Source organism: Melanerpes formicivorus, unplaced genomic scaffold (genome assembly GCF_026170545.1).
Source record: "Melanerpes formicivorus ecotype bairdi unplaced genomic scaffold, bMelFor1.0.p_v2 SCAF_241, whole genome shotgun sequence".
Taxonomy (NCBI): Eukaryota; Metazoa; Chordata; class Aves; order Piciformes; family Picidae; genus Melanerpes; species Melanerpes formicivorus.
Genome location: NW_027142593.1, coordinates 191,727 through 214,226, shown reverse-complemented (window position 1 = coordinate 214,226; position 22,500 = coordinate 191,727). Strand labels below are relative to the sequence as shown.

The 22,500-nt window shown below is 54.5% G+C and overlaps 1 protein-coding gene across 1 annotated transcript; it reads left to right on the top strand.

Moving 5' to 3' along the window:
- Positions 1–1,989: 1,989 nt before the first annotated feature.
- Positions 1,990–14,889, top strand: LOC137458383 (zinc finger protein 850-like). Its single transcript, XM_068169898.1, has 3 exons — positions 1,990–2,119; positions 2,207–3,110; positions 13,655–14,889. Exons 1-3 carry the CDS (start codon positions 1,990–1,992, stop codon positions 14,790–14,792), a joined length of 2,172 nt encoding a protein of 723 aa, XP_068025999.1. The 3' UTR covers positions 14,793–14,889.
- Positions 14,890–22,500: the final 7,611 nt, after the last annotated feature.

The following is a 22,500-nucleotide window of genomic DNA, read 5'->3' as shown; positions in this document are numbered from 1 at the left end:
CCTGAGGTCTCACTCCCTCTCTGTCCCCCTTGCTCTCATCAGCTGCTGCCTGAGGTGTCTGCAGGGTCCCTCCCCAGGCCTCATCTGTAACCCCCCCTTGGCTTGGTGCTGTTCTTTCAGCCCTCCAGCTGATCCCAGGCTTTAGTCTCAGGCCCCTTCCATTCTTGTGCTGCTGCTTCCAGCCCAGTTCCTTAGATTCTTCCTCAGCCACAGCATTTCCCACTCCACCCTTCCAGCTGCAGTGGCAGTGGAGGTGGGGGACACTGGGCCATGGGACAGCCAAGGCAGTAGGGACATGGATGGGCAGGGAATGAGGGAAGGGCCTGGGTGTGTTCAGGCAGGAATTAGGCCTTGTCCCCCCAAAAGGAGGAGAGGATCCAGGGCCCAGGTGGCAAATGTGTGTGCAGGAAATGGCAGAATCTGGCAGCATTTGAGGAGGTGAAAGGAGTGAATTGTGCTGCAGCTCTGCCTGTGTCAGCTGGGAGATGAACAGCAGCCCATGGGCACTGTGCCCTCCCATCAAACCTCATTTTCTCTTGGGGATGTGGAGTGGCAGCTCCAGGAGAACTGCAAAGAGCAAGCTGAGAGAAATGGTCAGGGAGAGAAGGAAGCCAAACCCTTTCCAGTGAGTCTATTTGGGCTGCAGGTGTGTGAAGGGTGCTGGAGGTGTGAGGTTTGGGCAGGAGCCAGAGACTCCTCCAGCATCCCAGTGAGGGCTGAAGAGGTTTAGCAAGAAGCTGCCCAAGTCCCTTCCCCCTTTGATGCACCTCCAGAAAACATGAAGCTCCCTTTGTGTGTGTCCTGAGGGCTGCTGTGATCTTTTCTTGGGGAGTGACCAGCAGAGAGGCATGTGCAGGGCAGAGCTGGGCATAGAGTGAGTGTGGTGGGGGCAGAGCCAGGGAGGAGAGCTGGGTCCAGAGCAAGATCTGCTGTCAAAGGCAGCTGCAGGCAGCAGAGGTCTGGGCAGGCAGTGGGAGGAAGCTGCAGGGAAGGCCTGGTAGAGGCTGTGTGGAGGCAGCTGTGTTGTGGTGCTGGCCTGCAGCTGTGTGCTGGGCAAGGAGCTGAGTCTGCACTTGTTGAGGCCTCCGATCTTGAGCAGCCCTGGCTGTGTGCTGTGGCTGTGCTGCTGGTCTTGGGAGCTGCCCCCAGCAAGGCTGAGCTGTGCTGCCTGGTCCTGGGCAGTGCTGAGCCATCCATTGCAGGTCAGTCCTCTCTGAGACCTTTGCTTCTCTGTGGCAGGAGTTGTGTCCCTCTCTCTCCATCATCCCTGCCTCTGTGTGGTGTGGAAAAGCAGAGTTTGCAGATCTGCCCCTTGGAGCAGCCCTGCAGATAAGAAACCCAGAGTGGGGCAACAGCAGGACCCCAGCCCCCAGAATCCTAGAGTCCCGGGGCACCTCCCAGCCTCTTCCGCCTCCTCCTGTCCACCACATTTCACCCCCCCAGGGGTTCTGAGGCACATCAGGTGTTGGAATTTGGAAACTCCCCAGGCTTGTGGGGGTCAGTTGTGTGGCAGGAGGTGATGGGGGTTCGGATGTGGTGGGTGGTGGGAGAAGGTTGAAGGTGGTTTGGTCTTCATTGGTCAATGCTGCTGCCTCCATTGCCTGAGCCAGGAGAGATTGGGCCAGGATCCCCCCTGCCAATGCCACCAGGCTCGAGGAGAGTGGGACCACTTGTAAGCCCCAGGGAACCTCAGGGCACTGATCACAGGAACCTGGGGTCTCAGTACAGGTATTAAAGGTCTGAACCCACACTGTGGCAGAAACTGAAGGTTTGAGGTCCCCTCTGCATTCTCTTCTCCAGCTGGGTGTTGGGAGTCAGGGAGTGTCATGACCCAGGCAGGATCTGAGGGTTTGAGGTCCTGGGCTCAGGTGCTTCCATCTTCCCTATTGCAGAGCTGTGACCCCTTCCTGCCACAGCATGGCCTCACAGAAGGACCCAGACAAGAGCTGGGAGGAGAAGCAGCACCCAGAGATCAAGTTAGAGAAGCCAATGTGCAGTCCCAAGGTAGAGGAGGATGAGGAGGAAAAAGAGGACAAGATGGAGGATGATGCTGAGAATGACAGCTATAAAGAGGAGGATAATGAGGATGATGAAGGTGACCAGGATGAGGGGGAGGAATGTATGGAGGAGGATGAATCCAGAGCAGGTCCCTCAGTGTCACCCAAAGAGCTGAATCAGTGCCCTGAGTGTGGGCAGAGCTTCCCAGGTGGCTCAGAGCTAGTGAAGCACCACTGCCCGCAGCCTGGCACCCGGCCCTTCATTTGTGGTGACTGTGGCAAGAGGTTCCGCTGGAACTCCGAGCTCATCCAGCACCGCCGCACCCACTCTGGAGAGAAACCTTTCACCTGTGCTGACTGCGGACAGAGCTTCACCCAGCGCGGCAATCTCACTCGGCACCGCCGCACCCACACTGGAGAGAAACCGTTCGTCTGTGTGGCCTGTGGTCAGAGCTTCACCCAGAGCAGTCATCTCACCCATCACCGCCACACCCACACTGGAGAGAAACCGTTCACCTGTGCTGACTGCGGTCAGCGCTTCACCCAGCGCTATAGTCTCACCCAGCACTGCCTCACCCACACTGGAGAGAAGCCCTTCTCTTGTGACGACTGTGGCAAGCGCTTCAGGCAGATCTCTCATCTTATGCAACACTACCTCACCCACAGCAGTGAGAAGGCCTTTACCTGCAGGGACTGTGGCAAGAACTTCAAACGCAGCTCCACTCTCACCATCCATCGCCGCATCCACACTGGAGAGCATCTCTTCCCCTGTGCTGAGTGCAGCAAGAGCTTTACCACGAGTACTGCATTAATCCAGCACCAACTCATCCATAATGGTGAGAAACCTTACAGCTGTACCGACTGCGGCAAGAGCTTCACCCAGAACGTACACCTCACAGAGCACCGTCGTGTGCACGCTGGCGAAAAGTCTTTCAGCTGTGCTGAGTGCGGCCAGGCCTTCAGCCGTAGGAGCTATCTCATTTACCACCACCGCACCCACACTGGTGAGAAACCTTTCACCTGTGCTGACTGTGGCAAAAGCTTCAGCGAGAAGCGATCCCTCAGCAAGCACCGCTGCACCCACACCAGAGAGCAGCCTGCACTGGAGGGGAGGCATAAATCCACCTAGAATCTGTTGGGTAATTGCGGCCCCTCTGAGAGGGCCTGTCGAGCACCAAAATCATCCCTTTTTCTTTTGCATTTCTCAGGGACTGGGGACACCAGCAGCAACAAACACCTCCTGCCCTTCGGAACACCAATTATTGCTAAAGAGAACAATTACAGTGCTGAGTCAGCACAGCTGGAGCTCCAGTGGAGGTGGGCAGGGCTTTGCCCGGGTCTGTCTGGTTCTTCCCCAATGCTTTGTGTCTCCCTGGGGTAAAAAATCCTATGTCCATTGACCAATTGTCTCAATAAAACCCCAAAGTTACCCAAATCCTGTCTGTTTGCTTTTATTTCAGATATCCCTGCCTCAATGCCTGAATATTGGGGGCATTTGCTCCCAAGGGATGGGGTGGAGCTGTGTGCCCAGTTCAGGGAGGGGACAATGAGGCTCTCAGAGGAGTCTTGAGGGGCATCTCAGAGACATTCTTCAGGGGTTTTCAGGTGATCTTAGGTGTTTGGGATTTGGATGGTCCTAGGAGTGACTTTTGGAATCTTTGGAAGGTGTGGGGGAAGCTGATGGAGATCTTTGGAAGAACTCAGAAAGCTTCTGTTGGCTTTCCACTCTGGGGCTGGAACAGGTTGAAGAGCTGAGAAGAGGTTAAGCTGTCTGTTCCCTCCCAAAACAGAAGTGAGGGAAAAATACACACATGAATCAAAAAACCCTCTGGGCTGGGATAAGGACTTGTGATAAGCTCAAAAGAGTTGAATCCAAATGAGATCCCATAATGCACACTGACCTGAGGCTGTTTGCAGAAAGAAGCACAGCAGTCAGCAGCAGTAGCCAGGAGTTAAACCCCTTCAGCCCTCCCCCTCAGCAAAGAGCCAGCACCTGAGAGCCAGAACCCAACAGCAGCAACCAGAACAGGAAGCCTCCCATGTTGCCATCTGAACTTCAAGCCCTGTAGTACTTTGCTCCAGCCAGCACTGTCCCTGTGAAGGTGGCATGAGGCAGGATGGTGTGGAGTAATGGCAGCAAATTTTCAACTTAACCTTTGACATTCCCAAGCCCTCATTCTGTGCCACCTGCACCATGCCCAGCAGCAATCAGCAGCACTCCTCAGGCACTGTCCATTCTCACTCCACAGGAGGTCTCTTTGCAGTACCCAAAGGGCTGCTCACTGCAGGTGCTTTGCAGCTCCACTCTGTTCCAGCACAGTCTGGATCAGTCCATGCCCAGTCCAAAGGCTGCAAATGCTGGGGCTGTGTTTCCACCTCTGGGGCAATCGAGTCCAGTGACTCCTTCAATGCCTCCAAGTGAAAGCAAACTGTGGCTTGCATCCCAGTACTCAGCTTCCAACACATCCAGGTGTGGGGATCCTCCTGCCACACCAGAAACACAGGAGGGTTCCACCCCTTGTGGTTTGATGGTGTCAGAGCACTCTGGGCACCTGTATCTACTAAAGCTTTATCCTCTCATGGCTTCAACTTGCCAGGCCATTGGTTCTGTGTGATCCAACAAACCAATTTGTCTCTCCCCTCCATGTGGTTGGAGGCAGAGCCCCTATAAGTGCTGGGTGCTGCTCTTTGGCCACAACCACCCCATGCAGTGCTACAGGCTGTGGTCAGAGTGGCTGGAGATCAGCCAGACAGAAAGCTACCTTGATGGTACTGGTTGATAGTAGGCTGAACATGAGCCAGCAGTGTGCCCACGTGGCCAAGCAGGCAAATGGCATCTTGGCCTATATCAGGAACAGTGTGGCCAGCAGGAGCAGGGAGGTCATTCTGCTCCAGTACACATGTTAAAATATAGTTTTGTTATTTTGACCTCTTCTTTGCCTTAATGACAAGCATGCCAGTAGAGAATGACCAGTTGAGATGTGACACATGTGCCTGCTGATAGACTGGAGAACTTTACTGCACTTTGGCCACAGCAACCCCATGCAGAGCTACAGGCTGGGGTCAGAGTGGCTGGAGAGCTCCAAAACAGAGAGGGACCTGAGGGTGCTGATTGACAGCTGCCTGAACATGAGCCAGCAGTGTGCCCAGGTGGCCAGGAGGGCCAATGGCATCCTGGCCTGCATCGGGAATAGTGTGGCCAGCAGGAGCAGGGAAGTCATTGTGCCCTTGTACTCAGCACTGGTTAGGCCACACCGTGAGTCCTGTGTCCAGTTCTGGGCCCCTCAGTTTAAGAAAGATATTGATATGCTGGAAGGTGTCCAGAGAAGGGCAACAAAGCTGGGGAGGGATTTGGAGTACAAGCCCTATGAGGAGAGGCTGAGGGAGCTGGGATTGCTTAGCCTGGAGAAGACGAGGCTCAGGGGAGACCTCATTGCTGTCTACAACTTCCAGAAGGGAGGTGGTAGATAGGTGGGGGCTGGTCTCTTCTCCCAGGCAACCAGAACCAGAACAAGAGGACACAGTCTCAAGCTGCACCAGGGGAGCTTTAGACTGGATGTTAGGAAGAAGTTCTTCATAGAGAGATGCAGAGTTATCCAAACAGTCCTACATGACTGCCTTGGTGGTCTGTTTTGGTTTGTTCTGTTTTGGAATGGCCTCCTTGGGGGATGTCTGTTCCTCACAGATGAAACTTGTATCCACCTGGGGGAAGAATTGGAATTATCTCTCTGTGCCAATTGGGATATGGAATCCTTCAGATCCTTCATGCAACTCTCAGTTTTTCCAGAGTCTCAATGGCTGAAACCAAAGAACCACGTGTCATGCTCTCCTCCAGTTGTCTCATTTGATCACTGAATTGGCCAACCGTAGGAGAAGCTCCACCATAACTTCTTGACACAATTCTGCTTGCCAGAATGTTTGCATAATTAGAAGGAGCAAGCTTGGTGAGCTTTTTAGCAAGACCAGTACCCACAGGAATGTCATCAGGATTCAGAGTTTCATGTTCACCATAGAGTAGCTCTCTAACAGCAAATTCTCTCAGACACTTAATTCCCTCATCTATAGTAGTCCAGGGTTTAGGATTCCATGGGAGATCATCTCGGGAAGGGTATCTCAGGGCAACTGCCATTAAAAGGTGTATCCACAGATTAACCTTACCAAGAGCCTTGCCCAGATGTCTATCTATGCCATTATCCCTCGAGAGAGTTCCTAGCTGAACTGCTGATTTTTTGGGGGTAAAAAGAGCCAATTTGGTGCCAAAATGGCCTCAAGTTGGTCTTTATTGTCCAAAAAAGGACAATTTGTGGCTAAAAAGGGACAATAAAGGCCAGCTTGCGGCCAGAAAAGACCAATTTTGGTCAAAAAAGGACGAATAAGGGCAAATTTGGGTCCCAAAGGGGCCAATTTATGGCCAAAAAGAGCCAACAGGGGGCTAAAAAGGGACAATAAAGGCCAATTTGGGACCAAAAAAGGGCAATAAAGGCCAACTTGGGGCCAAAAAGAGCCAATTTGGGGCCCAAAAGGGACAATAAAGGCCACAATAAAGGGACACTTTTGGGGGCCTAGGGGACACTCTGGGGCCTGTTAGAGGTGGATGAGAGCCACTGGAGGTGTTTGGGGCATGGGGAAGGCCAACTCGGGTGGTCGCCCTCTGGTGGCCACTCCTGGTGGTGGCCATGAAGGAGGGGTTGGGGATGGGGAGGCAGAAGTGAGGGGGGGCAGAGGTGGAGGGGAGGCGGGGGGAGGGGCAGCAGATGTGGGAGGGGCTGAAGTGCGGGGGGCATAGGTGAGGGGGGAGAGAGGTTAGGAGGGGGGGCAAAGGTGGGGGGGCAGAGGTGAGGAGGGGGAAAGGTGAAGGGGGAGGGCAGAGGTGACAGGAGAGATGGGGAAGGTAGGGGGTGGGGTGGGGGCTCGGGAGGGCTGAGGGCACACACCTGCAGGGGGTGTTGGGGTTGCTGGGGTCCCAGGCCCTGCTCTGGGCTGGGGTTCTGCTGCCGTTGTGCAGCAGAGTCTGGGAGTCTGGGAGCTGCAGTGCAGAGTATGGCTGCCTGTGAACACACACCATGGGCACCTCATGGGCACCTCAGGGGCAGCCAAGGGGCATCCAAGGGCTACCAACCCCCCCCCCCCGAGATCCACCAAAGCCCTGAGATGTCTCCAAGCCCCTTTAGAGACCTCCAGCCCCCCCTGAGATGCCACCAACCCCCCCAAGATGGCTCCAGCCCCCCCCCAACACTTGTCCAAGCCTCAAGAGAAGCCTCCAGAGGACCAAGTCTGGACTCCCAACCCCCCCAGCCCCGCAGGGCCGCACCGAGTGGGGGCTGTCGATGACCTTGTTGATGCTCTGGACGTGGATGTTGTTCTGCACCAAGTCGAGGGCCATGGCAAAGCAGTTGTCCTTCTTCCTGCTCACAGCCTGGTGTCTCACTGCCACCACCTTCCCATACATGTTCAGCACCTGCAGGGGGCGCCACAGCCCCTGCTGAGCGCCAGGATCATGATCCTGGGGGGAGCAGGGAGGGGGAAGGGAGAGGGTTGGTGACAGCCAAAAGGGTTGGGGGGAGGAGGAGGAAGAGGTTGGGGGGAGGAGGAGAAAGAGGTTGGGGGGAGGAGGAGAAAGAGGTTGGGGGGAGGAGGAGGAAGAGGTTGGGGACATGGGGAAGGCCAACTCGGGTGGTAGGACCCCATGGAGACGTCGCCTTGAGGGGCTCTGGGGCCACCCCTGACTTGATCTGCAGGGCCTGGGGGGGCAGGAGGGGACCTTGGGGACCCTTGGAGACCTCCTGACCGTGTCAGTGAACTGGTAGCTGATGGACTTCCGCATCAGGGCAATGGCTGTGGCTCGCTCCTCCCCCACCTGGGGACACAGAGGGACAGGGTGGGGACAGGAAGGGGACAGGAAGGGACCTTGGGGGACAGAAATGGCAATTTATGGCCAAAAAGAGGCAATTTGGGGGTAGGAAGGGGCAAGGAAGGGACATTTGGGGAGAGAAATGGCAATTTAGAGTCCAAAACCAGTGATCTGGGGTCAAAAGGGACAAATTTGCTGCCAAAAAAGGCCAATTTGGGGCCAGAAAGGGCCAATAAAAAGCAAATTGGGGCCAAAAAGGGACAACAAAAGCCAATTTGGGGGCAGAAAAGACAAATTTGGGGCAAAAAAGGGACAATAAAGGCATATTTCAGGCCCAAAAGAGCCAATTTGGGGTAAAACAAGAGCCAATAAAGGCCAATGTGGGGCCAAAAAGAGCAAACTGGGGGCTCCAAAGGGAAAATAAAGGCCAGCTTGGGGCCAGAAAAGACCAATAAGGGCAAATTTGGGTCCCAAAGGGGCCAATTTAGGGCCAAAAGGAGCCAACAGGAGGCTAAAAAGGGACAATAAAGGCCAATTTGGGGCCAAAAAGGGACAATAAAGGCCAATTTGGGCCAGAAAAGGCCAATTTGGGGCCAAAAACGGACAATAAAGGCCAATTTGGGGCCAGAAAAGGCCAATTTATGGCCAAAAAGAGGCAATTTGGGGCCAAAAAGGGATTGTATTTTCGGGCTCTTGAGCTTGGGGTCTAGATGTGGGCTGGGAAAGGGGTTCTGACCTTAGTTGCTCACTCTGGGCTTGGGGTCTGGTTCTTGATCTCAGGGCCTGTCTGTGAGGTCAGGGGCTGGTTCTTGAGCTTGGGAAGTGATTCTGACTTAAGTTGCTGGCTTGGGAGCTGAGTCTGCACTTTTGATCTAGGTTCTGGACCTTAGTGGCTGGCTCTTGAGCTTGGAATGTGTTTCTGATCTTATTTACTGGCTTGTGAGCTTGGGGCCTGGGTGTGAGCTCTGGAGGTGGCTCTGAGCTTGGGAAGTGTTCTGACCTTAATTGATGGTTCTTGAGCTCGGGGGCTGGCTCTGAGCTTGGGAAGTGGTTCTGATCTTAGCTGCTGGTGCTGGGCTTGGGGCCTGGATGTGAACTTAGGAGCTGGCTCTGAGCCTGGGGGCTGGCTCTGCATTTCTGATCTGGATTCTTGTGCTTGGGAGCTGACTCTGACCTTAGTTGCTGGTTCTTGAGCTTGGGGGCTGGGTGTGAGCTTGGCCCCTGTCTTGAATTTAAAATGAGAGAGTTCAGGCAGTTGGAAGTTGAAGCTGAGCTGCTTTGCACTGCAGTGCTTCAGAGTTTGTGGTGCTCCAAAGGCAGATCTCAAAGAGCTGCTGCAAGAGTTGAGCTGAAGTGGCACAGTGCCCTGCAGAGGCAAAAGCTTTTCCCTGCCAGTCAGCCTTTGGAATCATCTCCCCAGGGCAGTGGTGGATTGCCCTGCAGGGCAGAGTTGGAAGGCTCAGCTTGGCAGGGGGCTGGGCCAGCTCCTTTCCAGTCCAGTGTCAGCTGGCAAGGTTGGAGCAGCTGAGCCTTGGGGTCCCTTGCAGCCTGGCATTGTGTGGCAGCAGAGCTGTGCTGCTGGTTTTGAGGGCACTTGGAAAGCTTCTGGAGCATTTGTGCAGAGTGTGCAAGACATCCCTGAGCCTAGCAACTCCCTCAGCTCTCTTCAGAATGAACTCTGCAGAGCTGGAAGAGCTTTCCAGGAATTTGGCAGAGGTTTGGAGGAATTTGGAAGGGATTTTGGTTCTCCTCCTCCTTGTCCTCTTCCTTGTCCTCCTCTGCCTCATCTTCTTCCTGCTCTCCCTGGATGCTGCACTTAGACTCCTAGAATCCTAGAGTGGTTTGGGTTGGGAGGGAGCTGCAAAGGTGCTGCAGTCCAAGCCCCTCTGCAGTCAGCAGGGACATCCTGCACTAGCTCAGGTTGCCCAGAGCCCTGTCCAGCCTGACCTCGAACCTCTGCAGGACTGGGACCTCAAGCCCCTCCCAGGGCAACCTGTTGCAGTGTTCCAGCAGGCTCCTGATGCAGAACTTGTTCCTCGCATCCAGTCTCAATCTGCTCTGCTCTAGTTTGAAGCCATTGCCTCTGGTGCTGTCCCTGCAGGCTTTGCAAAGAGTCCCTCTGCAGCCTTCTTGTAGTCCCCTTCAGGTACCAGAAGTTCACTCTTAGGTCTCCCCAGAGTCTTCTTTTCTCCTCTCCAGGCTGATCACCCCCAGCTCCCTCAGCCTGTCCTGGTAGCAGAGCTGCTCCAAGCCCCTGATCATTTTTGTGTCCCTCCTCTGGACCCTCTCCATCAGGTCCATGTCCTTCCTGTGTTGAGGGCTCCAGAGCTGGCTGCAGTGCTGCAGGTGAAGTCTCAGCAGATCAGAGCCAAGTGCCAGGATGGCCTCTGTCCATCTGTGGCCCTGCTGCTTTTGGTGCAGCCCAGGCTGCCCTTGGCCTTGTGGGCTGCAGGCTCCCCCTGTCTGTTCCTGTCCAGCTTCTTGTCCAGCAGCACCCCCCAGTGGTTTTCTGCAGGGCTGCTTCCTATCCCCTCCTCCCCCAGCCTGTCCTGATTGTGAGGATTGTGCCAGGCCAGGGGCAGGACCCTGCCCTTGCTCTTGTTGAAGCTCAGGAGGTTGCCCTGGGCCCCCTCTGCAGCTTGTCCCCTTGAGCTCCTCCAACTTGTTCTGCAGGGTATTGCCTTAGGTTTCAGGAGCCAGAGAGGCTCTCTTTGAGCCTTGTGAAAGGAGTTGATGCCAAGCTGTGGCCAGAGGGTTGGATAGAATTGGGCAGTTTCCATGGCTGTGCTGTTCAGAGCTGCATCCTACAGTGCAAAGCATCCAATCCACAACAATCCATAGTGCGCCTGGGCCACGGGAGCCAAGCAACCTCCCTAGGCCAAAGCTTCCTCCAGAGCTCCACCAAAGCAGGCCAGAACCCCAGGCCCCAAATACCTTCCCCCTCCCCCATACCTCTCTGCCCCTCCTCCCCCATACGCAAGAGCTGCAGTTACAGATTCTGGTAGGCAGCTCCCAGGTGAGCCAGGCCGCTGCAGGCCGCAGTTGGCAGCATTGCCAAGGCCTCAAAGCTCCTCTGCAGAGAGAGATCCCAGAAGATGTTCCTGGGAGCAGAGAGGAAGGGCAAAGGAGACTGGAGAGCCTGTGCTGTTCCTTTGTAGAGAGTGAGTGCAGGCCTTGTGGGAATGAACTAAGCTAGATGACACTTTGTGGTGTCCCTCTGGACTCTGCTGTCCCTGCTGGAGGTCTCTGATCTCTGGTGTAAGACATCCCAGTGCCTTCCACCCACCACAGGTATTCTCCTCCATGTTCTCATCCAGGGACTTCTGTTGGAACCTACTGGCTGTAAAGATCAGCCCTGGTGATGTTGTGGGACCCTTGGGACTCTGAGGGGGCACCAAGTGAGTGGAGCTGGAGCACTGGATGGAGAGATGGAGGGTGAAGGCTGCAGGGGGTGGGAGGGCTTAGTTCAGCAGCTGTGTGGCTCTGCCTGGCTCCTACCTCCAATGGTGCTGGCAGCAGCTGACCCCAGAAGCTCAAAGCCCCAAATCCTGCCTGGCTCAGGACAGTCCCCTGTCCCCTCCTGACATCCAGCACAGCCTAAGGAGGCACTCAGGGCTCCTAGCCACACAGCCCAGCCATCCCCCATGGCAGGAGTCACCTGAGGTCTCACTCCCTCTCTGTCCCCCTTGCTCTCATCAGCTGCTGCCTGAGGTGTCTGCAGGGTCCCTCCCCAGGCCTCATCTGTAACCCCCCCTTGGCTAGGTGCTGTTCTTTCAGCCCTCCAGCTGATCCCAGCCTTTAGTTTCAGGCCACTTCCATTATTGTGCTGCTGCATCCAGCCCAGTTCCTTAGATGCTTCCTCAGCCACAGCATTTCCCACTCCACCCTTCCAGCTGCAGTGGCAGTGGAGGTGGGGGATACAGGACCATGGTACAGCCAAGGCAGTAGGGCCATGGATGTGCTGGGAATGAGGGAAAGGTCTGAGAATGGTCAGGCAGGAATTAGGCCTTGTCCCCCCAAAAAGGGGAGAGGATGCAGGGCCCAGGTGGCAAATGTGTGTGCAGGAAATGGCAGAATCTGGCAGCATTTTAGGAGGTGAAAGGAGTGAATTGTGCTGCAGCTCTGCCTGTGTCATCTGGGAGATGAACAGCAGCCCATGGGCACTGTGCCCTCCCATCCAACCTCATTTTTCTCTTGGGGATGTGGAGTGGCAGCTCCAGGGAACTGCAAAGAGCAAGCTGAGAGAAATGGTCAGGGAGAGAAGGAAGCCAAACCCTTTCCAGTGAGTCTCTTTGGGCTGCAGGTGTGTGAAGGGTGCTGGAGGTGTGAGGTTTGGGCAGGAGCCAGAGACTCCTCCAGCATCCCAGTGAGGGCTGAAGATGTTTAGCAAGAAGCTGCCCAAGTCCCTTCCCCCTTTGCTGCATCTGCAGAGATCATGAAGCTCCCTTTGTGTGTGTCCTGAGGGCTGCTGTGATCTTCTGTTGGGGAGTGGGCAGCAGAGAGGTGTGTGCAGGTCAAGGGTAAGCACAGAGTGTGTGGGGTGGGGGCAGGGCCAGGGAGGAGTGCTGTGGCTAGAGCTCTCCCTGCTGGCAAAGGCAGGTGCAGGCAGCAGAGGCCTGGGCAGGCAGTGGGAGGAAACTTTAGGCAAGGGCTGGGAGAGGCTGTGTGGAGGCAGCTGTGTTATGGTGCTGGCCTGCAGCTGCGTGCTGGGGGCTGTGTGCCGGGCAAGGAGCTGAGTCCGCAGTTAGTCTCATAGTATCATAGTATCAGTCAGGGTTGGAAGGGTCAACAAGGATCATCTAGCTCCAACCCCCTGCCATGGGCAGGGACACCCCACACTAGATCAGCCTGGCCAGAGCCTCATCCAGCCTGGGCTTAAACACCTCCAGGAACGGGGCCTCAACCACCTCCCTGGACAACTCATTCCAGGGCTTCACCACTCTCATGGTGAAGAACTTCCTCCTCACATCCGGCCTCAACCTTGTTGAGGTCTCCCATCTTGATCAGCCCTGGGAGTGTGCTGTGGCTGTGCTGCTGGGCTTGGGAGCTGCCCCCAGTAAGGCTGAGCTGTGCTGCCTGGTCCTGGGCAGTGCTGAGTCATCCCTTGCAGATCAGCGCTCTTCTCTGAGCCCTTTAATTCTCTCTGCCAGGGGCTGAGTCCTCTCTCCATCATCCCTGCCCCTGTGTGCTGGGGAAGAGCAGAGTTTGCAGATCTGTCCCTTGGAGCAGCCCAACAGGTAAGAAACCCAGAGTGGGGAAACAGCAGGACCCCAGCCCCCAGGGCAGCTCCCAACCTCCTCCACCTCCTCCTGCCCAGCATATTTCACCTCTCCAGGAGCTTGAGGCACATCAGGTGTTGTGGGAGTTGAGGAATGCTCCAGGCTCCTGGGGTGAGTTGTGAGCAGGAGGTGATGTTTGGGGGTTGGGATTTGGAAGGTGGTGGGAGAAGGTTGGAGGTGGTTTGGTGTTCCTTGTTCAGTGCTGCTGCCTCCATTGTCTGAGCCAGGGGAGATCAAAGGACAGGGCTGGGCCAGGAACCACCCTGCCAATGCCACCAGGCTCGAGGAGAGTGGGACAAGACCACTTGTAAGCCCCAGGGTACCTCAGGGCACTGATCACAGGAACCTGGGGTCTCAGCAGAGGTATTGGAGGTCTGTGCCCATACTGTGGCAAAAACTGAAGGTTTGAGGTCCCCTCTGCCTTCTCTTCTCCAGCTGGGTGTTGGGAGTCAGGGAGTGTCATGACCCAGGCAGGATCTGAGGGTTTGAGGTCCTGGGCTCAGGTGCTTCCATCTTCCCTATTGCAGAGCTGTGACCCCTCCCTCCCGCAGTATGGCCTCACAGAAGGACCCAGGCAAGAAGCAACACCCAGAGATCAAGTTAGAGAAGCCAATGTGCAGTCCCAAGGTAGAGGAGGATGAGGAGGAAAAAGAGGACAAGATGGAGGATGATGCTGAGAATGACAACTATGATGAGGAGGATTATGATGATGATGAAGGTGACCAGGATGAGAGGGAGGAATGTATGGAGGAGGATGAATCCAGAGCAGGTCCCTCAGTGTCACCCAAAGAGCTGAATCAGTGCCCTGAGTGTGGGCAGAGCTTCCCAGATAGCTCAGAGCTTGTGAAGCACCTCTGCCTACAACCTGGCACTTGTCCCTTCATTTGTGGTGACTGTGGCAAGAGGTTCCGCTGGAACTCTCATCTCACCCAGCACCGCCGCACCCACACTGGAGAGAGGTCCTTCCCTTGTGACAGCTGTGGCAAACGGTTCAGGCAGATCTCTACTCTTAGGCGACACCACATCATCCACACCAGGGAGAAGGCCTTCACCTGCTGGGACTGTGGCAAGAACTTCAAACGCATCTCCACTCTTACCATCCATCGCCGCATCCACACCGGAGAGCATCTGTTCCCCTGTGCTGAGTGCGGCAAATGCTTTACCACGAGTACTAAATACATCCGGCACCAACTCATCCACAGCGGGGAGCAACCGTATAGCTGCGCCGACTGCGGTAAGGGCTTCACTAAGAAGGGAGACCTCACAGAGCACCGTGGTGTGCACACTGGCGAGAAGTCTTTCAGCTGTGCTCAGTGTGGCCAGGCCTTCAGACATAGGAGCACTCTCATTGCACACCACCGCACCCACACCGGTGAGGAACCTTACACTTGTGCTGACCGTGGCAAGAGCTTCGGCCACAGGAAGACTGTCATTGCTCACCGCCGCACCCACACTGGTGAGATGCCCTACACTTGTGCTGCCTGTGGGAAGAGCTTCAGCCAGAGGCAACATCTCAGTCGCCACCGCCGCACTCACACTGGTGAGAAGGCTTTCACCTGTGCTGATTGTGGTAAGAGCTTCACCCGGATGGAGTACTTCAACAAGCACCGCTACATCCACACCAGAGAGCAGCCTGTACTGGAGGGGAGGCATAAATCCACCTAGAATCTGTGGGGTAATCATGACCCTTCTGAGAGGGCCTTTCCAGCACCAAAATCATCCCTTTTTACTTTGCAGTTCTCAGGGACTGGGGACACCAGCATCAACAAACACCTCCTGCCCATCTGAACACCAATTATTGCTGATGAGAACAATTACAGTGCTGAGTTGGCACAGCTGGAGCTCCCAGTGGAGCTAGGCAGGGCTTTGCCAGGGTCTGTCTGGTTCTTCCCCAGTGCTTTGTGTCTCCCTGGGGTAAGAAATCCTCTGTCCATTGACCAATAAAACCCAAATAATAAAACCCCAAAGTTACCCAAATCCTGTCTGTTTGCTTTTATTTCAGATATCCCTGCCTCAATGCCCGAATTTTGGGGGCATTTGCTCCCAAGGGATGGGGTGGAGCTGTGTGCCCAGTTCAAGGAGGGGAAAATGAGGCTCTCAGAGGAGTCTTGAGGGGCATCTCAGAGGCATTCTTCAGGGGCTTTCAGGTGATCTTAGGTGTTTGGCATTTGGATGGTCCTAGGACTGACTTTTGGGATCTTTGGAGAGTGTAGGGGGAAGCTGATGGAGATCTTTGGAAGAACTCAGAAAGCTTCTGTTGGCTTTTCACTCTGGGGCTGGAACAGGTTGAAGAGCTGAGAAGAGGTTAAGCTGCCTGTCTCCCCAAAACAGAAGTGAGGGAAAAATAACACACACAGGAACCAAAAAACCCTCTGGGTTGAGATAAGGACTTGAGATAAGAACAAAAGAGTTGAATCCAAAGGAGATCCCATAATGCACACTGACCTGAGGCTGTTTGCAGAAAGAAGCACAGCAGTCAGCAGCAGCAGCCAGGAGTTAAACCCCTGCAGCCCCACCCCCCCCTCAGCAAAGAGCCAGCACCTGAGAGCCAGAACCCAACAGCAGCAACCAGAACAGGAAGCCTCCCATGTTGCCATCTGAACTTCAAGCCCTGTAGTACTTTGCTCCAGCCAGCACTGTCCCTGTGAAGGTGGCATGAGGCAGGATGGTGTGGAGTAATGGCAGCAAACTTTGAACTTAACCTTTGACATTCCCAAGCCCTCATTCTGTGCCACCTGCACCATGCCCAGCAGCAATCAGCAGCACACCCCAGGCACTGTCCATTCTCACTCCACAGGAGGTTGCTTTGCAGTACCCAGAGGGCTGCTCACTGCAGGTGCTCTGCAGCTCCACTCTGTTCCAGCACAGTCTGGATCAGTCCATGCCCAGTCCAAATGCTGCAAATGCTGGGGCTGTGTTTCCACCTCTGGGGCAATCGAGTCCAGTGACTCCTTCAATGCCTCCAAGTGAAAGCAAACTGTGGCTTGCATCCCAATACTCAGCTTCCAACACATCCAGGTGTGGGGATCCTCCTGCCACACCAGAAACACAGGAGGGTTCCACCCCTTGTGGTTTGATGGTGTCAGAGCACTCTGGGCACCTGTATCTACTAAAGCTTTATCCTCTCATGGCTTCAACTTGCCAGGCCATTGGTTCTGTGTGGTCCAACAAACCAATTTGTCTCTCCCTTCCATCTGGTTGGAGGCAGAGCCCCTCTAATTCTGTCTTGGTTCCCTTGCATCTCGTGAAGATGCTTTGGGAGTCCCTTCAGGAGGACCAGAAGCAGTTTCAGCTTCCCTGCTCTTCTTCGGCCATTTCCCAGTGGACACTGAGGCAGCATCTCTGGGGGGACAATTCCCCTGTAAGTCACAGACTCCTGCAGCCAGGACTGGATTGGATTTTCCTTTCCACTTCCTCATGTCCTCCCCATGGTCACACAAGTAAAGCAGAGGGTGTGCTGTGCTGTGTGCCTCCCTAATTCTCTCCCTTGGACAGGGGAGCAGCTGCTTCTCATGGCTGAAACACAGGACTGTACAGGTGGGGAATAAAAGCTTCTTCTGGAGCTGATGGAACTCCTGGGACAGTTCCTTCACAGCTGAGACACAGGCCTGGACAGAGAAGCAGAGATTTCCTTTGCCTTGCTGGGGCCTGCTGCTTGTTTCATCCACTGTTTGTCCTTGGCCATCTTCCAAAGCCAGAGATAAGAACCAAGCCAGCAGCCCAGGCTCTTTCTCTTGTTCCCATGGGAACCCTGATCCCTCCTGGTCCTTTGCAGGATCAGCTGCTTTCCTTGTAGGCTTCTTTTTCCCTACAGGAGTGTTGTAGATGTGCACTTGGGAATGAGCAGCAAGGATATCAATTAATAGATATATTGGTAGTCTACTGATATGCAAACTATGCAGCAGGGGATTTAGTTTCTATTCACAGGCAGCAGTATTGGGTTGGTGGAACCACCTCTACAGAACGTTTGTGCCTGGGCACTTCAGATGAACCAAATGAGTTATAGAATTTAGAGTTGAAACTGATTGGAAAAGCAGTGGGGGAGGGGTTTGTCAGTGACCAGCAAACCCTCAACCCAGGACAGTTTCAGCACTACCTGAACCCAAATTCTATAAAGCAAAGGTTTGGCTTCCTCACGAGCTGAGAACCTCATGAAATCTTTCCTTGGTGATGTGTTTAGAGTCCTGACAGCGTGGCACAGCTGTGCCCTCATGAGGAACTAGAGAACGGCGCCGACCGTGTGGCTGTGCCGCGGGGTTGCTGCTTCTCCCAGAGCACAAAGGTCCTGGAGCCTCCCAGGGGAAGCTTCAGAGGCTTTTGCCGCTGGCTCCACGAAGCGCAGCACCTGGCAAAGGTTCCCCGCTCTGGGGGCTGTAGCGCTTCAGGACCGGTGGTGCACAGGGGCTGCCATGGTTTCCTCCCGTGGCGATGGCTCATGCGGCACTTGACCCCACGCTCCATGGCACTGCCCCCAGCTGGGCAACAGTGGCCATGTGCAGCGAGGCCTTCTGGAGATGCTTCAAGTCCCGGGTGAGGCAGACCGTAGCGGCACAGAGACGCACGCAGGCATAGGCACGGACACCAGCGTGGGGGGCACTTGTTTACCAAACAACTCCTATTTACCATTTGCCCCAAAGAATACTGCTCCAGTCAGCATCCACTGCTAACACAATAATTAACCAATCAACCGATACTTTGCCAAATGAGCATAAGTACACGCTGTAAACAGGGCAAACAAACATGTAGCCTGGGCCTTGTTTGCCACAGAGGTGGAAACATGCCCAGGCAGATTGTTGACCTGGACTCAGTGGGGCCAAGGTCCACCCCCACTAACTCTAGAAGGGAGGGGGGACCAAGGGGGTCTGAGTCACACACACAGAAGCATGTTCTGGTAATATTTGGGGCACAATCCTGGTCATAAGCACCATTCACTACGAGGGGCAGCTGATCCTGTCACAGGCTGATTCTGACACAGCTGCCATGCCTGTGGCACTGTCTGTAGGTCCAGAGACCTTCTCTTGCCCCTGAGCCCTCTGCACAGAGATGAGAATGCATCGAGAAGCATGGGCCAGGCATTGAGAAGCATGGGCTAGGCCCAAGCACATTGCAGTGATTTCTGTCTCTCAGGAACTCCCAGGCTGACAACAGACTTTTCCCAAACCTTTCCCCAGCTGGGGAGGATTTTGCACTTGCTCAGGGGTGAAATTCCAAAGCACCAGAGGTGACCAGCAGCCTAAGAATTTGCCCCTTCTCTCCCCCCAACCCCTGCCACTCCTCAGTATCCAGCATCTGGGCAGATCTCACAGTGGTTTCCTTGGGAGTGTCCGGTATTGCACTGGATGAAATCAGAGTAAGCTGCCCGGCAGTGGGGAGCACATCTCTGAGTCATTGCCCTAAGCTAACACTGAGCACCATCAGCAGCACAAACAGGACTACAGCTCGTCAGACCCCGAAAGCCAATCCATCAACATAGTGAACACACTACAGGTAAGAAAACTTCTGTCAAACTCTGTTGACAAGCCTCAAGCCTTAACTGAATCATCTTCTTATCTCTTTTTGTTACCACAATCCTTTTGTCTCCTGCCAAAATCTGTCCTCATTAAGGCAGCTGCTTTCCTGCCACACATTGGGCTCCAGAAAAGGAATGTACTGGGTTCAGCTGAACCAGCAGCCTAACCTCTCTGCCTCCCCCAACACAGAACTGAGGGGAAAAGAACACCACACAAAACCTCTTTGTGTGGATACAGAAACAAATGAGAGAAGAGTTTCCTGAGCAAATCAGATCATCAGAATACAAAAGTACAGTGACCTCAGCCTGTGTGCAGAAAAGGCACAGTGGAAAGCAGCAGCAAGCAGCAGCAAGCAAGGCAAAAGCCCAAACCAGGGAGCTGCTCCCCTACCCCTCCCTGTCCCACTGCCATCCCAGCACAGCTGCCAACACCCAAAAAATCCCAGAACCCAGAAGCAGCAACTGGAACAGGGAGCTTCCCATGCTGCAACCTGAACTTCAAGCCCCACAATCCTTTGCTCCAGCCAGCACTTTCATTTCTGAGGCTGGCATGGCTGCAGCATGGTCTGGATAACAGCAGCAGAGTCAACTCAACCCATGACAATCAGGAGCCCCTCTAAGTGAAACGGAAAGAGCCTCTCAGCTTCTGTGAACAACTTACACTGCTTTGAAGGCAGCTGGACTTGCCCCATGGATGCATTAGCTGAGAACCCAGAAGAGCCCAAAGGGGCAGTGGAAGGTGACTTCAGAAGGATCCTTGAAGATGAAGCTCAAACAGACTTCATGATTTGTAGCTGGAACCTTGGTATTTCCTACTGGGATCTCGTTTGGATTCAGAGACCTGTGACAATTCACAGAGTCACAGGTGACAGGATGTTAGGGGTTGGGAGGGACCTCTGGAGATCTCTCAGTCCCTCTGCCAGAGCAGGACCATAGAATCCAGTGCAGGTCTCACAGGAACACATCCAGACAGGGCTGGCAAGTCTCCAGAGAAGGAGACACCACAGCCTCTGTGGGCAGCCTGTTCCTGGGCTCTGTCACCTTTACAGTCAAGAAGTTCTTCCTCCTGTTGAAGTGGAACTTCCTGTGCTGCAGTTTCCATCCATTGCCCCTTGTCCTATCCCAGGGCACAAGTGAGCAGAGGCTGTCCCTGCCTCTTGCTTCCTGACCCCCAGCCCTCAGATATTGATAGACATTGATCAGATGCCCTCTCAGCCTTTTCCTCTCCAGACCAAACAGCCCCAGGCCTCTCAGCCTCTCCTCATCAGGCAGTGCTGCAGTCCCTTCAGCATCCTCACAGCCTCTGTAGCAGAACCCTGTCCCTCTTGAACTGGGGAGCCCAGAGCTGGATGCAATATTCCAGGTGGGGCCTCCCCAGGGCAGAGTAGAGGGGGAGGAGAACCTCCCTGGATCTGCTGGCCATACTCTTCCAAATGCACCCCAGCATCCCATTGGCCTTCTTGGCCACCAGGGCACATTGCTGTCCCATGCAAAACTTGCTGTCCACCAGAACTCCCAGGTCCTCCATGGGGCTGCTCTCTAACTATTTGTTCCCTTGAGTGCTGTGGGGTTCACATTTCTCTGGACATTGCATGGTGCAGATCACCTCCAGTGAATCTGAGGCTCCCCAGAAATTGCCAGTGGGTTCCTCTTAATCACATGGATCCTGTCCCAGCAGGCACTAGTGCCGGAGCCGGAACAGCAGACTGAAGAGAAGGAGAAAGGGAACTGAAAATCTCATCACCTCAATCTAGAAAGAAAGCCCTTGGTAGCAAATGTCAATTCTGGATTGATACAGAACACAACACAGAGAGCTGATGACAGCAACGGCTGGGGGTGCCCTGAGAACCCTAAGGAAGGGCTGGAGGGGGGAGGGCATTCACTGGAATTCCAATACCTGACAATACCTCTGGACATACTGAGAATCACAGAATTGTCAGGGTTGGAAGGGACCTCAAGGATCATCCAGCTCCAAGCCCCCTGCCATGGGCAGGGACACCTCACACCAGAGCAGGTTGCTCACAGCAATATCCAGCCTGGCCTTCAAAGCCTCCAGGGATGAGACTTCCACCACCTCCCTGAGCAACCTGTTCCAGAGTCTCTCCACCCTCATGGGGAAGAATTTCTTCCTAACATCCAATCTGAATCTCCCCACTTCTAGTTTTGCTCCATTCTCCCCCAGTCCTATCCCTACCCAACACCCTAAAAAGTCCCTCCCCAGTTTTCTTGTAGCGTCCTTCAGATATTGGAAGGCCACAAGAAGGATTCCTTGGAGCTTTCTCTTCTCCAGACTGAACAACCCCAACTCTCTCAGTCTGTCCATTAGCAGAGCAGCTCCAGCCCTATGCTTATCCTCATGGCCCTTCTCTGAACACCTTCCAGCACTTCCAGATCCTTCTTGTAATAGATGTCCAGAACTGGACACAGAGCTCCAGGTGGGGAGTGGGAGAATCACCTCCCTGGCCCTGCTGGCCACATTTCTCTTGTTACAGCCCAGGATACAATTGGCTCTCTGGGCTGCAAGTGCACACTGGTGGCTCCTGTTGAGCTTGTGGATGAACACTTCCCTGAAGGATAATCCAGAATTAGAAACACAGGATGGGGATGGAAGAGACTCCTGATCCAAAGAAGAGATATTCCAAATGTGTCCAGAGATGCAACCTAACTGATTAGCAAACGTTGACTGCCTGAAGTCAAGGCACCTCTGTGGGAAAAACACTCAGGATGTGCATCCATCCAGGCTGTCGCCATCCCGTAATAAGGAACAAACACACAGGGTGGGCAGCACCAGGAGGAAAGGGAAAGTATTGGAAATGTGGCAGTAAAGGCAGGAAAAGATTACCCCTCAGCTGGTCAGGAATCTGTGTCCCTGGGGCAGTGCTCCCAAATACAACTGTGACTGATCTGTGAGAGGCTCAAAGTTGGGTCCAAGGAGATGTGAAATCACAGTATCACAGTATCACAGTATCACTTAGGTTGGAAAGGACCTCGAGGATCATCGAGTCCAACCTGACACCGCAGACCCCATGACTAGACCATGGCACCAAGTGCCACGTCCAATCTCCCCTTGAACGCCTCCAGGGTCGATGACTCAACCACCTCCCTGGGCAGCCCGTTCCAATGCCGAATGACTCGCTCGGTGAAGAACTTCCTCCTCACCTCGAGTCTGAACCTCCCCTGGCGCAGCTTGAGACTGTGTCCCCTTGTTCTGGTGCTGGTTGCCTGGGAGAAGAGGCCAACTCCCTCCTGGCTACAACCACCCCTCAGGTAGTTGTAGAGGGCAATGAGGTCACCCCTGAGCCTCCTCTTCTCCAGGCTAAACAATCCCAGCTCCCTCAGCCTCTCCTCATAGGGCTTGTGTTCAAGGCCTCTCACCAGCCTTGTTGCCCTTCTCTGGACACGCTCAAGTGTCTCAACGTCCTTCTTAAACTGAGGAGCCCAGAACTGGACACAGTACTCAAGGTGCGGCCTAACCAGAGCAGAGTACAGGGGCACTATGACCTCCCTGCTCCTGCTGGCCACACTATTCCTAATGCAGGCCAGAATGCTATTGGCCCTCCTGGCCACCTGGGCACACTGTTGGCTCATATTCAGGTGGCTGTCGATCAGCACACCCAGGTCCCTCTCTGTCTGGGAGCTCTCCAGCCACTCCGACCCCAGCCTATAGCTCTGCATGGGATTGCCGTAGCCAAAGTGCAGCACTCGGCACTTGGACTTGTTGAATGCCATCCCATTGGACTCTGCCCATCTGACCAGTCGGTTGAGGTCCCTCTGCAGAGCCTTTCTACCCTCTAACTGACTAACATCTGCCCCTAACTTGGTGTCATCTGCAAACTTGCTGATGACTGACTCTACCCCTTCATC

What these genes read in the sequence shown, in the direction of transcription:
- LOC137458383 (XM_068169898.1), top strand. Translation starts at nt 1,990, where the DNA reads ATGTGCAGTCCCAAGGTAGAGGAGGATGAGGAGGAAAAAGAGGACAAG. An exon ending in CCAGGATGAGGGGGAGGAAT is followed by an intron (nt 2,120 to 2,206) that starts GTATGGAGGAGG and finishes AGAGCTTCCCAG; the next exon opens with GTGGCTCAGAGCTAGTGAAG. An exon ending in CAGCCTGCACTGGAGGGGAG is followed by an intron (nt 3,111 to 13,654) that starts GCATAAATCCAC and finishes TCCCTATTGCAG; the next exon opens with AGCTGTGACCCCTCCCTCCC.